Here is a 15,960-nt window from a genome sequence, read left to right as displayed (position 1 = left end):
GTAAGTGATGAGGCCCGGCCCCTATGGGCTTCCCCGGGCTCAGTCCCTCCCGTCGCGAGCCGCCTGGGGCGGCGGCCTGCAGCTGCGTCGGTCGCGGGACAGATGCAAGTAGCTGGGGAGGGGGGTGTTTTTGGTCCGTTTGAGATGTCAGGGCAGTGGAGGAAAATGGCAACCGCGAGTGAGAACTGGGCCGAGGAGGTCCAGAGCTGCTCTTCGCTGCCCGCACCAGGCGGCTGCCGGGGCCTGACGCAGGCCCGGAGAGGGCGCGGGGGCGCCTTAAAGGCACGGAGTCCTTCCGGCTGCCAGTCCGGGTGCGACCGGCGCGGGAAGCCCCGACGGGCCTGAGGCATTCCCCAGGCAGCCGCACCCCCGACCCCTCTCGCCAGTGGGCGGGTCTCCAGGTGCTACCTACGGGACGCTGCAGCCACTGTCCTCCCTTTCCCACCCCCGTTTGTGATTACCCCGTCTCTAGGGCAGGAAGTCCCCACCATCCCCATAATTCATTTTTCTTTTTTCAGATTATATTAATCTCATTCTAAGCAAAGTCAGTTTTTCTTTTTAAAGCTTGCTCCATCTATCACTGCCTTCTCTAGCACTCATTATTTGGAGAAAGCAAGCAAGCTGTTGTCAGGCTGCTCTAAGCTGTACCTGGAAATTGACGGCAGCTGACATGTTTCATAAATTAACGTCCGTTTCCTCCCAATGGCATGCATTCTCTTGAGACTAAAGTCTTTTTGGCAAAGCTGTTGATTCTCAAAGGATGTTGTGAAGTGTGTAAAGTACACTTTGTAATCACAAATTTTAAAGCTGAAAGGGACCTTATAGAAAATGCAGTTCATCCCTCTCATTTTACAGATGAGGACACTAGGCCGAAAGACTGTGTAGCGTGATCGAAGTCCCATACCTCTTTACTAACTGGACTCCAAGGCTCTAGATGCCTTGGTCGTTACGCTCCTCGCCGCAGCCGGAGTGCAGTGCCAGTTTAACCCAGGCACTGTAGAGACTATCTGCCAGAAGTGATTATGCTTGACTTGATTCCGGTTATTGAGAAATCAGACTTGGCTAGTGTGATGGCTCTGGTGTCTTAAGGAATGCAGTTGACTATTTCTAGGTGCAATAAGCTGCCTGTTAATGTACTTTGGGCTCAAAGCTTGTCGTCGTACCCACCCCCCCACCCCCCAAATTCAGCCCTATTCTCTGCAAGAATAACCAAGATTTACAGCATTGGTTGCTTCCTTGGGTAAAGGCATCAAAGACCTCTTTACCAATCTGCATGTGCTTTAATTAAGTGTAAATTATTAATCCATTATCAGACATCAGCTCTTTAATAGGGAACAAAACACCGATGGGATAGGAAGCAGAATGGATGAGTTCTGATGGCTGGGAGGTTATCAGGAAGCAGTGGAGCATCACAGGGATGGTCAGCAAGAAAAGAGGAGGGGACCTCACATGACTTGCTACACCTTTTTTGCCCAGCCCTGCTCTGAATGTCTTGGAGGTAGTAGAGGGATTCTGCTCAGGTGTGGTCACTGTTTATTGAGTACCTGCAGTGGCTAGCTGCTTTCATAGATGAATTTTGAATACTTAGCAAAAAGGAGGTAGTATTGTCTCCATCTTACAAGCGAGGAAAGAGTCTCAGAGATTTACCTGGCTTCGATGATGCAGTCATTTGCAGTAGAGTTCAAGCCTAAATCACTTTATCTCCCAAGTCCGGTCAGTGCTCTTTTGCATTAGATCTTGCTACCATTTCTAGCCAGGAAGGGGATGAGAGAATCGCCTGTGGCTGATTTATTGGCGCCTGTGGTTGCCCAGAGAGGCTGAGCAGGACTTTCAGCTGCCCTCTATGCCTTAGAAAGTGGAGCTGTGTGCTTCCACCCTATCTCCTGAGGGGAATGCGAAGGAGCCAGGCTGTCTAGCTGGGGAGGAGGGGCCCAAGTGCCTTGGCCATAAATTACCCTGGCCAGGGCTGTGCTGGGAAGTGTTGCATAATGCCCTCCCCACCACTGAACCGAAGTGATTTATTTACTATGGTCCATAGATGGTGCTTGACCATCTTGTTAAAGAAAAACGTCTCCATTTTAGTAATAACAGGGCCAGAAAAAGCGTTGAGGGTTTTTTTCCCCTTGTCTTAAAAAGCAGCACAGGTGCTCTTATCTTGATAAATTATAAAGTATTTCTGCACCACTTCCTGTGCCCCCTTTCTGCTTATTTATTCCAAATTGCATGTGAACTTCAGTCTTTTGAGAGAAGAATGCTAAGAAAAATACTGTTCCAGTTTATAGTCACCAGCACAGGCTATGGAGTCAGACGTAGCTTTTGATCCCCACTTTATACTATTTGCTAGTTGCCTGTCCTAAGCCTAGGTTTTTTCCTCATCTGTAAAATGGAAATAAAAATAATACATATAGTCATGGTGAAGATTAAAAGAGATAATGTGCATAGAGCATTTAGCACAAGGCCTTGGCACATACTATTTATTCTGTATAATAATAGCTATTGATAATAACTAAACAGTGTTTCCTCTAGGATAGAAGAGATATTGCTACTTGAACTTGCTTAGGGAAAGTGGAGGAAGTGGAAAGAAAGTAACAAACATCAGTTTCAGGATTTTTGGTTGAATTTATTAACACTTCTACTTTCCCTTTGCTAGTAGGAATTTTTTTTTTTTCTTTCTTTCTTTTTTTTTAACCTTACCTGGAGAAAAAGTGTTTATAGTGTTAAGTTAGTTATTTTTGAAAATTTTCTAATTCATTTCTTCCCTGGTTACAAATCAGTCATACAACGACTTTTTGTTCCCCCTGAAAAATCCTAGGCACTTTAAGCAAAGGGTTTCATTAGCCCATGTGGATAACGTGTTTGTGGAACATTCCATGGCAAAGGAAGTAGTGGTTCACCTATATTCAGAAGTTATAATCATTCTTGTTTATACCGTATTCTAGGTGTGTACTAGCATTGTTGTTTTCCAGCTTTCTCCTGTCCTGTGAGTAGCTTATTCTTCTTTCAGAAATGCAGACTTAATTTTTTTAGCAGACTAAGAAGAATCTTTTCCTTTCCTTTACGGGGTTCTGGTATTTTTAAAGTCCGGTAGCAGTTTGCCCTCACTGGTGTTAGCATTTTTGGTTGCCTGGTGTTGCGACTTTATCAGGCATCCCACATGTTGTTTAGATGGGGATAGAGATGTAGTAGGCTGGCTGTGTCTGCCAACAGGCAGGATGCCCCAAACTAACGTTTCCCTGTTCCGTTAAAGGTTTCTAGAGCATGACTGCTCTTCCTGTGTCATCTACCACGTCTGCTGCTTACCCTCTTCTCTTATACTCTCAGTGATTTTCATAAGCAAATGCCTAGAATTACTGCAGGTTTTACCTCACACAATAATTTTCAGATTTGGAATTTCCATGTCATTTTCAGATATTATGAAAATAGGTATAATGGTGTATGAGAGAGTTAAATACACCTCTTTTTTCTAAGGACTTTTTAAAAAGTTTGAAAATGTTGTGTTCCTCTTCTGCCCCCAATACCCATCCTACTAGTTTGGGAATATTTTTGTTTCTTAATCTGGCTAATATTTTAGTTTAAAGTTAAAATTAGAATTACAGTAGTTGATTTTTGTTCATTTAATGTAACTGGTATAATTCCCACATTTTGAGCACTTCTTGTGAAATTGCGTCATCTCTGTAACTTTAGTTTGTGAAATGGTCTCTAGGGTTTCCTTTGTCCCTTGTTCTTTTAATGCAGTGGTTCTTCATTGAGGCATTATATTAGAATCACCTGAGGAACTTAAAAAAGGATCTGTGCCTTACCCTCAGCAGTTCTGTTTGGGTTCATCTGGAGTAAGACTCAGGCATCAGTACAACTCTACATGGAAGGTTTTACCATGCAGTCAGCAGTTAGAGCCACTATTCTGGGGTAAAATGATTTCTGCAAACATTCTCTTGGTTATAAAACGTTACACCACCACAATCATGTGAAAGTACATTAAAAAGTTAAAATCCTTGTATAAAGTCTTATTATGTAGCACTTTGGATATTTCTGCTTTTACCTTTGTATTTATAGCCATGAGTAAGTATCTCAAAAAAGCTGTGCACATTCCTGGGCCGACTTTCCTGTCTCCATGTCTTAACAATAATTAATAATAAAGTCACAGTGGTGAGAACCACAAAGAAAATATCTAAGACTTTGTTTTCCAAAGAAACAGATGTCTTACTCCTTTTGTTTCTTCTTTTATTAAAGATTCTTTTAGCCTGCAAGAATGAAAAGCTGTGTATTGCAGGACATCATTCTGGCTACCATAGATCTGAGAGTCCAGTCTAATTATTGTAATAGATTTTTTTAAATAAATAAAAATCAAAGATGTTGGCTATCAAGCTAACTTTGAATTCAGCTAACATAGATACTAGTATTAAGCTGTACTAGCTTACTTAGTTTGAGCTAACCTAGAGTTTTGCAGTCTAGTAAGTAAACAAGGTTTTTGTAGTCTCTTAAATATCAGTGCTATTATTATAAATACCACTTTGATAACAGATAAAGCATTTTAAGATGTAGGACCGTTACATTTGGCTATAGTATTTGTAAATATAATGATAGGTTATTTTTTTGCAACCTCTCTCACATTTTGAATTTCCACCAAAAATTCTCACATGTGACTTCTAAGATGTTTCTGTATACATAGGAAACTTTGGCTATTCCACATACTAAAGAAAATAAAATGAGTGGTCAAAAAATGATGAGCAAAGGCTATATAAAAAGCCTAGCTAGTAATCTGCAAAGTAAGTTACATTAGAAAAATGTTCTGAATAACTTTGTGATGTATTGGCTCTATTAACATGAGGTAAAATCTGGTTGTGCTGCCTTAACACATGAAAGGTCTATTATGCAAACAAATTTGGATGAACTTATATATGTGTGTGTGTGTGTGTGTGTGTGTGTGTGTATATATATGACTTCTTTTTTTGTTAACAGATTTGAGTTTGTTTCATGTTATAAACTTGGAACATTTACCCCCTTATTTGATTCAATATATTTGCAAAGTCTGCCATCAGTATATATGTTGAAAGTTCTAGATGGGAATTTTGAAGAAAGGGCACTGAGTTTAAAGTCAGACTTGAACTGAAGTTCTACCAACATCATTTAACAGCTAGTTGTCTGACTTTGGGTACCTTTCCTGCCTTCTGTGAGCCTGTGGTTTCTTAAGCAGAAAATGGAAGTAATACAGTACCTGCTTCACTACCTCATAGGATCAAAAAAAGATAGTGTAGGGCAGAGGTTCTCAAAGTGTGGTCCAAGGACCCCTTGAAGGTTCCTGAAACCCTTTCAGTGGGTTTACAAGTATCTCCCTTTTGCCAAGGCCAAATTCTCTTAATACATTTGAACCAAAACAACATGTGGCAACAAATTGATTGCAGAAGCAGAGGAAAGAACCCAGCTGTATTTTTTAAAGCCAGGTATTAAAGAGGATTGCAAAATATAAAGCAATGCCACCCTTCTCACTTAAAAAAAAATTATTTTTTAGAATGTGTTATTTATATTAATATGGAATGGGTTTATTGTTATTTCAAATATATTAAAATTTTAAAAATTTCTCTTAATTCTGCATGTGGTAAATACTGATAAATATAATCCACATAAACAACAGTTCTTAACAACCCTTAATACTTTTCTTAAGAGTGTAAATGGATCTTGAGACCAAAACTTTTTAGAACTGCTGATAAAGGGTGACGGCTGAGTTCCTATCAGGACGATTCTGCAAATAAAAATTATAAACTTGAAAAAAAGTTTTAAAAACGACCAGATGGCATTCGAGAGTGACAAAAAGCAAGCAGAAACTGGAATGAGGTCTACGCTTGGAAGAATGGAACAGCTGTGAATAATTTTCCATTTTTATGGCTTTTAGCTGGAGAGAAGGCCCCAGTTGGGGACGGCTGGCTAAAACTGTGATAATAACCTGTAGTCTTACTTGCTTGAAGAAAAGAGGATAGAGTTCAGAGTGACCACACAGGTAGAAAGCAAGGAGGAAAATCCTAGAAAGGATGTTGGGGGGGAGACCCCAAATCCTGTATCTAAACTCAGCTTGGATCTTTTGCCAGCCCCTAAACGTGTACTTGTGTTGAGCAGCCTCCAAACAGCACACCTAGCACTAAAAAAAACTAAACCACGGGGAGGCAGAACTTGGAGTTTAAGTTCAGCCTGGTTAATTTGCAAAAAACAAAACAAAAACATCAGTACGCTTTAGAAGAGTATTACAGTACCTAGAGTCTTTAGTAATCACAGTGTCTAAGATATTATCCACAATGACTAGACATATGAAGAAACAGGAAACTGTCACCCTAATTAATGGAGATTGACCCCAAGATGACCCAGAGGTTGGATTTAGCTGAGAAGATGTAAAGCAGCTATTATAACTATGCTCAAGGATGTAAAGCAAAATAAGGTTGTAATGTGTGAACAGACTGGAAATCTCAGCAGAGAAGTAGATACTAAGAAAGAATGAGATGAAAATTTTAGTCCTGAAAATATATCTGAAATAAAGAATGGGTTAGATTAGGAATGACGGTGAACTTGAAGATAAGTAAATAGAAATGATCTCATCTGAAGCAGAAAGAGAAATAAATTATTGTGTGTCAAAGTTCTCTATAAACTTCAACACTCTATATCAGCATCAGGGATTAATAGTTTTCTTTCAAGGCCTAAACTCACCTCTTCCGTCTGCATATGGACTGACTTCATAGTTTGTAAATCAGTGCCATCTAAGAGTACACTCAAATTCTCTGTCCTTACTGCAACCATCTGCTTTCCACCATCGGAAAAAGAGATTGCTTTTTTCTCCATGGCTGCCTGCTACACCTATACTTTTTAAATTAATTAATTAATTTATTTTTGTCTGTGTTGGGTCTTTGTTGCTGCGCGTGGGCTTTCTCTAGTTGCAGCGAGTGGGGGCTACTCTTTGTTGCAGAGCGTGGGCTTCTCATTGTGGTGGCTTCTCTTGTTGCGGAGCACAGGCTCTAGGCGTGCAGGCTTCAGTAGTTGTGGCATGTGGGCTCAGTAGTTGTGGCTCGTGGGCGCTAGAGCTCAGGCTCAGTAGTTGTGGCGCACGGGCTTAGTTGCTTTGTGGTATGTGGGATCTTCCCGGACCAGGACTCAAACCCGTGTCCCCTGCATTGGCAGGCGGATTCTTAACCACTGCGCCACCAGGGAAGTCCCTACACTTACACTTTTGATTGCATTCTTTCCGGCTTCTAGAGATTACACCCCTCTTCAGCCTGAAAGTCTTTGATCTGCAGTTTCCTCAATGTCCTGTTCTGTCTGTACCTACCCTTTATGACCTCTGCTTTCTGACATTCCCCTGCAGTCAGATATTTTGCTCTTGCTGCTTTCCCAGACTGTTGTCAGAGGTCACCAGAAACCTCTTGGTCAGCACACTTGGGGGTGTTTGTAATAGGCCTCATCCTGTGTTTCTTTGCAGCATTTTATACCATTGCCACCTCCTCCCACCAAGGTTCTTGCCTTTTCTTTATCTCTCTCAATGACAATATATTTTCTTATTTCTCTTCTTCTGTCTAGTTGTACTATTCTTGTCTTTCAAGGATTTATTCTTAGCTCTTTCCCCCTCTTATTTCACTCAGTAGTCCCATCCAATCCTGGTGAGTTCAGCCTTGTTCTTGCAGAGAATCTCCTTTCCAGTGCTGCCTGTTGTCTCCACTGGTAACTAAACATTTCTACTCAGATGTCCTAGAGTGGACACATCGAACTCACTGTGTCCAAAATGAAACTTCTCTCTTACCAAGCCAGTTTCTGTGCCTCTCCTCTGGCATTCTGCTATGCTACCTTTGTATCAACCTAGCACATGGCAGTTACTCTGCAAATAGGACCCGAAGCAATGAATGAATTCTTGCGGTTACCCAAGCTGGAATTCCGAGACTCACTTTTGACTTGATCTTCTCTGTGGCTGTCCACATCCAGTCCTCTGCCAAGTCATGTCAGTCTCCATCTGGTATATCTTCTTGTATTCCTTTCTTCATTCCCACTGCTGTTATTTGTATATTGTAGAAGGCTACTTGCTGGTCTTTATTTCTCCATGCCTTTCCCTTGCTAATCTTTTATGTATGTTGCTACTAGAGCAGTTTTGATTCCCAGGCCTAATGATGGTGATTTTACTCATTCTATTTTTTTCTGCCTGGAATGCTATGTTCACCTTCTGCCTGTTCATCGAAATCCAGTTCAAATGGATTATTTTTCATTGGGTTTCCTGTCATTTATCTCCCCCTCATAGTGTGTTCTCCAACTGCTGTTATTGGCACTTATCACTTACTTCATGTCATAGTTACTGTGTTTTATGTTTTGTCTCCCCTATTAGCCTACAATCTTGATTGCAACATCGTAATTTTTTTCTGTCCCCGTGCCTTGTACAAGGCATGCTTTCAAATATTTTTTCTTTATTAAATTTCTCTTCACAAAATATTTGTTCGATAAGTGAATTTAACTGTTACTCATAGAACATTAACCACAGGTTTTTGTATATGTGGCTTTTTAGTGTGCTATTTTCATTTCCACATGGTTCAACAGTTCACTATACTAATGCACTGTATGTATAAATATATATATATATATATATGGAACTGTTGAAAACATTTATGATCTGAGGGGGGTTTTTTGGAGACAGTTTGTAAGACTGGTTTAAGGTACTTCAATTTGAACCATTTTATTGAATCTAAGACATGTTTTCACATATTGAAATCTCCAACATAGAGTTTTATTTTGGTTTTTTAATCTCCTTATAAATTGGTGGTATTTTAGAATCAGGAAAATGGTAAATACAATAAATATTGACTTTTGGTTAATTGGCCTTTTGGAACAATACCCACAACCTGGATTTTCGTTTATATTCTTAGAAGATAGACTCAGGTCTCTGTAGGTTCTGTTATCTTATTTCTTATTTCATTGCTGCCTAAAAGCTTTTAAAATGATTGTATGGGAGAGTTTTGTTTTGTTTTTTTACTCAGGGGGAGGAGTAAGGGAAACTACTATGTTTGAATTAGTAGGATTTTTAAAAGTAATGATGCCAAAAGCTCAGTTTCTCTGTACACTGGTGCCGAATCGAATCTTGGAGACAGAGTTTTGGGTGTAGTAGAAAAGGATAGCTTTATTACTTTGCCAGGCAAAGGGGGGACACAGTGGGCTCCTGCCTCTAAAAACTATGTATCCCAACTTGGAGAGGATACTGAGAAGTTTTATAGTAATGGTTCTAAGAGGGCATGATCAGCTCATGGACATTCTTCTGATGGGTTGGTGGTGAGGTAAGTAGGAGTCAGCAACATCAACCTTCAGGTTCCAGCTGGTCTGGGGTCTGCATGCTTGTGGGCAGCATACCATCGTTAATCTTAACTTCTCCCACCTGGAGGGGGTTTCAGTATCTCCAAACAGCTCAAAGATATTGTTGTGTGTATCCCTTGATGGGGAACCAAGACCTTGCACAAAGGCTGCACTATTGTTTCTATGACTGTTTATTTCTCTCTGGTCTAGCATCCCCTCCTTTCCCGAATTAACAACTGCTTTAATCTGCCTGTTGGAATTCAGGGAAGGTCATGGAGGCTGAATGAAAGCTATGTCTTGTAATCAAAGAAATGGGGGACACAGAAAGGCTTTGTGCCCAGGAGCCCCACAGGGCCCTGCTCAGTATTGTAATGTATGAATGTAGAGTTAAAAGAAGCAAGTTACAGGATTCCTAAAGTATAATATTATTTGTATAAAATTTTAAAACATGCAAAACAATACCAAACGTTCTTAAGGAATCTGAACACATGCAGTAAGAATGTGATAATGTACAGGAGAGTCATAAACACCAAAATCAAGATGGTGGTTACCTTTGGAGGCAAGGTGGGTGGTGGGGTAGAGTGTGGGAGAGATGCCAGGGTGTCTCTACCCTGTTTGTAATGTTTACTTTTTGTGCCCAGGGGTGGGTGCTTGTTACCTTGTTCTCTTTACATACTGTCTGTCTGAAATATTTCAACATATTCAAACAGTATAGTTCCCCCCACCCTTAACTCTCTGCTCCCTAGTTTCCCTCCCAGAAGCAAAACTGGTTTCTTTGAACCTTTCCAGACATGTGTACATAAACAAGAATATATTTATGTGTAAATTCCCCCACCTTTAAAAATAAAATAACCACTCTACCACTTTTACATAAATAGTAGTCTTCTCTACACAGTTTTACATTTTGCTTTTTTTACTTACTATGTCTTGGATATTATTCCATATTAGTACATTATATATATAGTTTTAATAAAAATAGATTTAACCTTTTATCAATAGTAATTGCCTTTATCTTTACCAATTATAATCTAGACTTTATCCACTAATAAGTATAAATGTTTGTTTTGCTGTGTCACATTTGCTTAAGCAGTAGGAAATCTGGGTTTGTCCCCGATTCTTCTTTGCAGGCTTCCCAGGGTGCTTGATGTGTAGACTGTTCCCTAGGCTCCTTCAGTTGATGAGTCGTGTTTTTTTCTGGGAGGTGGAGAGGGAGGACATTGGGGCTCTGGAGTCCAGTGCCTGGGTTTGAATCCCCTGCTCTGCAACTTACGAGCAGTTTGATCTTGGGTCAGTTAACTCTCTGTGCTGATTGTTTCTTCATCTGTAAGATGCATTGAGTATTTCCTTTCTCATAGAGTTGAACTGAAAATTAAATGAGTGAAAAATGCCTGACACACAGGAAACAGTATAAACCGTTGACTATTTTTATTATATTATCCACCACTCAGCATTTTGCTGCCCAAGCTACTGCCAGTCTCCAGACAGCTAAACCCACACTCTCATCACTGACCTCCTTAAGACTTTGGTCTCTCTGGTTAGTAGGAAAACTTCATTTCGTTTTTTAGGACCTGATTTTTTAGAGGAGGTTCTCCCAGCACCCCAGGGATGCCCTTTATACCACAGCTGCCTTCTCTCTGCACAGTTGAGGTGGAGAAGGTGGAGGAAGGAGAAGGTGGCACAGCCTCCCACCTCCCAGAGCCCTCACGAATGTTCTTGCTGCTCTGCTCACACTAGACTTCTCCGCCAGAATTCTTTTGCATGTTCTTCCTCATGCGTGATTTTTTCCCCTGAGACCAGTGGTCCCATCCTTCATTCTACTTCTTTGGGAACCTCCATGCTTGTATGTGTCTGAGTCCAGTTAAGGTCAGGGCTTAGGTTCTTTCCCATTGGGCTTCAGGCCCCATGTGAATCTGGGGATGTGGCTTGACATCTATTTTAAGGGCTCCTGTGACTGAAAATTTACCCAAACATTATATGATAGTTAGGAGGCCAGTGTCCCCTGAGCATAACAGAGGATCCCTAAGGAGCAGTGACAGCTCTAGCCCAGGCAGGACACACTGTAATGTTATTAACATTTATAGTCAACATTTGAATAGTAGTTTCCATTACAAGGTGCTTTACACATAAGTTATCTCATTTGGCCCTGAGGCAAGGATAAGTACCTCATTCCCATTTTTGCCAGTGAGGAAACTGAGGACTAGAAACTGTGGTTGCATAGATAAAAAAGGACAGACTTCCTTTCACGTCTTTGTCACCACACCAAGCCACCTTCTTACCAGATTTTAAAAAGACCACATTTTATCATTTCAGCAGGGTTGAAATCAATTGTCATAATGGGGTATTTAATGTTAGCTAAGTTTGGGGTAAAATTAACAGTATTGAAAACTGTTGAATAATTTCATTTAAATTTAGGTCTCCTTGTATTCTGTAGGTTTGTGTGATCTATAGCCAACCTTGTAAAAAAAAAATCTATATTATCCTTTTTCAGAGCCACAATGGACACAGCTAGCCATAGCCTTGTCCTTCTGCAGCAGCTGAACATGCAGCGAGAATTTGGTTTTCTGTGTGATTGCACAGTTGCTATTGGAGATGTCTACTTCAAAGCCCACAGAGCAGTGCTTGCTGCTTTTTCTAACTATTTCAAGATGATATTTATTCACCAAACAAGGTAAGGATGTGCTTCTGTAAATCAGAAGAATTTTTGATACTGTGATATAGCTAAGCCTTATTATGATCTCATTTTGGGGATTCTTTGTTACGGGATCACCTTAGGAAATAATAAAAATGTGTAATTTTTTTACGCATCTGTCATTAAACTCTGTGTAGGGTCCATGGTAGAAGATAAGAATGAAAACAATAATGGCTAAAATCTGTTGAAGGCTTATAGCATAAACAAGCACTAAGCATTTATCTAATGTAAATTGTTATCCATACTTTTTTAGAGAAAAAGAAACTGTAACTGAGTTGTTCAGTAACTTGTCCATCTAGGATTATACAGCTGATATATTAAACTCAAATGCAAATCAGTGATCTTAATCACTAAGTCATTGATTTCTGTTCCATAACACTTTCACAGCAAGGTTTCAATGTCATAACTCTGCCCACTTTATATTCCGTATTACAGTTCAAATGTCGTTTGTTTCAAATATTTTTTCAAAAAAGTTTTTTTAAATTTAGATTACCCCAGCATGGAATATTAGGGAGGGGGCTATAAAGTGGTATCCAGATTCTGAGCTCTTGGAAAAAAATAGCTTTAATACCTCCTAGGTTAAAAGTGATGCAACACTGTATGATTTTTTAAAAGACCTTACATGGTGGCACTTCTCTGGCGGTCCAATGGTTAAGACTCTTTGCTTCCAGTGCAGGGGCCGTGGGTTCAATCCCTGGTCGGGAACTAAGATCACATGCCAGGTGGTGCAGCCAAAAAAAAAAAAAAAAAAAGTTTATAGTCTAAGAGAGAGGTAATGCATGTAAAGAAAATAATTGCAGTGTAATTGATCTCTTTGTGCCTCAGTTTCCTTCTCTGTAAAACACTAGAATAATATACCCACCCCATGGTGTTGAGAAGATTAAATGGATTAATAATATTAAAATGCCTAGAACAGAGCTTTGCACTGTTAGCTGCTGCTATTAATAGTTACTGTGATGTCTATAATAGAACTGCTGCACAAGGTAGAGTGGAGTGTCAGCAGCCTTATTTTGAGAAGGTTGGAACAGGTTTTACAGAGGCTCTGAATGTTGAAGGATCAGGAGGAGTTTTTCAGATATTGTAGAGGAACGCAAAAAGTTACAGTTGCAGGCAAAGGGGAAAAATGCATGAAAACATATGCAGATATGAACCAGGCTAGCACATTCAGAAAATGGAGTAGATCAGAATGATTGGAATATATGACACAAAGGGGAGAGGAGGTTAGAGTCGGGGACAGGTCATGGGTAGTCTTTTCTGCCATGCAGAAGTTTCGTCTCTGACTTAAGTGTCTGTAGAAACTAGATTAGAAACACTACCTTCACATAAGCCTCATCTGAGAGCAGTGAGTTGGTTCAGCACTTAAAGCACCTATTGTGTACCAGGCACCATGCTAAACTAAATTCAGGCGATACAAAGGTAGCAGGCCTACTTTGTGGTATCTCTGTTGAGCAACTAAAAATCCTCAGTTAAAAGAGCTCTGTGCTGATATAAAAAACCCCTGCAACAGACCATGGCAGTGAGGTAAGAGTCACAGGTAAGAGTGAAACCCAAGAGGGAATCCTAAAACGTCAGGACTAAAGAAATGGATTGCTGGCATACTGACACTTGCTTTCTGATGTATTGACACAAACTTTTGCTTCAGGGAAGGTCAGTCCATCAACTGATTCCATTGTTCCTTGTCATCCAGCATTTCCCTCAGGTTGTTTTTACCCTGATTTTGCAGGGTGTTTCCTGATTTCTTGTTACACAGTTATTTCTATCTATTTTCTGAATTCTAGATTCATATGTGAAAATTGGGCTTGAGATTAATTTAAACCTTTTCAAAGTTATACTTGTATTCGTTTGCGATTTAAAGAGTAGATATATTAATACAGTTTGGAAGCCAAAATAAGGTTAGTGTGATTTAAATTCTAAATAGTACCAATTCCAATAGACCCTTTTAAAATTTTTAATTATTTTTTATTATGGTACAATGTATGTAAACATAAAATTTGCCATTTTAACCATTTCTGTTTGTACAATTCAGGGGCATTAATCACATTCACAGTGTTGTGCAGCCATCACCAGTATCTATTTCTAAAACTTTTTATCACCCCAGAAAGAAACTGTAGCCATTAAATAATAACTCCCCATTCTCTCCACCCCCAAGCTCCTGGTAACCTCTAATCTATTTTCTGTCTCTATGAATTTTCCTAATCTAGATGTTTCTTATAAGTGGCATCATATAAAATTTGTCCTGTTGTGTCTGGCTTATTTCACTTAACATGTTTTCAGGGTTCATCCATTTTGTAACATATATCAGAACCTTATTCCTTTTTATGGCTGAATAACATTCCATTGTATGTATATACTGCATTTTGTTTATCCATTCATCTGCTGATGGACACTTGGGTTGTTTCTAGCTTTTGGCTAATGTGAATAATGCTGTAATGAACATTGGTCTATAGGTATCTGTTTGAGTTCCCGATTTCAGTTCTTTTGGTTATATACCCAATAGACTGTTAAGTTCCTTAAGAGCAGGGTACCTATTTTATTCATCATTTTTCTACCCCCTGGCATGCAGTTTAAGTGCATATCACTTAGGAGTCACTAATTACATGTTCAACTAATAAGAATATCTGTGTTTCTTAACTTCAGGCAGTAGATTGAATATATGAAGACTTGTAGTTGCGCCATAAAACTGGTATACAATGAAAATTTAAGCTTTTGTTGCTGAGTTTCATCAAGGCAGATTGCTAAGTTAGAACTTCTTAGGAAGAAACTGCTTTAGCCTAAGACTGTGTACTGTTAACTAAAAGGCCAACCGGGTTGTTTTATTCTGTGTGGGTCTGTTTTTTTGTTTTTAACAGTGAATGCATAAAAATACAACCAACTGACATCCAACCTGACATATTCAGCTATTTGTTGCACATTATGTACACGGGGAAAGGGCCAAAACAGATTGTGGATCATAGTCGTTTGGAGGAAGGGATTCGATTTCTTCACGCCGACTACCTTTCTCACATTGCGACTGAAATGAATCAAGTGTTCTCACCAGAGACTGTGCAGTCCTCAAATTTATATGGCATTCAGATCTCAACGACCCAAAAAACAGCTGTCAAACAAGGGCTGGAGGTCAAGGAAGCTCCTTCCAATAACAGTGGAAATAGAGCTGCTGTCCAGGGTGACCACCCCCAGTTGCAGCTCTCTCTTGCTATTGGGCTGGATGATGGCACTGCAGACCAGCAGAGGGCCCATCCTGCTGCCCAGGCCTTGGAGGAGCACCAGAAGCCTCCCGTGTCCATCAAGCAGGAGAGATGTGACCCAGAATCTGTGATTTCCCAGAGCCATCCCTCACCCTCTTCAGAGGTGACAGGCCCCACTTCCACCGAAAGCGGTATCAAAATACACCTATGCCATTACTGTGGGGAACGTTTTGATTCCCGTAGTAATCTGAGACAACATCTCCATAACCACGTGTCTGGATCCCTCCCATTTGGTGTCCCTGCTTCCATTCTGGAAAGTAACGACCTTGGTGAAGTGCATCCACTTAATGAAAATAGCGAGGCTCTTGAATGCCGCAGGCTTAGCTCCTTCATTGTCAAGGATAATGAGCAGCAGCCTGACCACTCAAACCGGGGTACCACAGAGCCTTTGCAGATCAGTCAAGTGTCTTTGATCTCCAAAGACACTGAGCCAGTAGAATTAAACTGTAATTTTTCTTTTTCAAGGAAAAGAAAAATCAGCTGTACCATCTGTGGTCATAAATTTCTCCGAAAGAGCCAATTACTGGAGCACATGTATACACACAAAGGTAAATCTTACAGATATAACCGATGCCAAAGGTTTGGTAATACATTAGCCCAGAGATTTCAGCCATATTGTGACAGCTGGTCTGACGTCCCCCTGAAAAGTTCTCGCTTGTCACAAGAACAGTTAGACTCATCTTGTGCCTTAGAGTCAGAACTCACACAAGAAAATGTGGA

General features: G+C 40.2%; 1 protein-coding gene across 7 annotated transcripts in view; it reads left to right on the top strand.

Moving 5' to 3' along the window:
* Nucleotides 1-15,960, top strand: part of ZBTB25 (zinc finger and BTB domain containing 25) — a 67,312-nt gene that overhangs the window by 122 nt on the left and 51,230 nt on the right. For 6 of the 7 annotated variants that reach the window (XR_009500937.1, XM_059914415.1, XM_059914411.1 and 3 more), the window contains exons 2-3: nucleotides 11,795-11,974; nucleotides 14,845-15,788. Coding sequence is in view for 6 of the 7 variants with exons in the window: in XM_059914415.1 (XP_059770398.1) it covers nucleotides 11,802-11,974; nucleotides 14,845-15,788 (1,117 nt within the window). In the remaining variant the exon portion in view is untranslated. Of the gene's footprint in view, nucleotides 1-14; nucleotides 105-11,794; nucleotides 11,975-14,844; nucleotides 15,789-15,960 lie in introns of those variants that run through there. The other variant, XM_059914412.1, reaches the window with a different exon arrangement.

The sequence above is a fragment of the Balaenoptera ricei genome, chromosome 2 (genome assembly GCF_028023285.1).
Source record: "Balaenoptera ricei isolate mBalRic1 chromosome 2, mBalRic1.hap2, whole genome shotgun sequence".
Taxonomy (NCBI): domain Eukaryota; kingdom Metazoa; phylum Chordata; class Mammalia; order Artiodactyla; family Balaenopteridae; genus Balaenoptera; species Balaenoptera ricei.
Note: the sequence above shows the minus strand (reverse complement) of the source record. Positions and strands in the feature narration are given on the sequence as shown.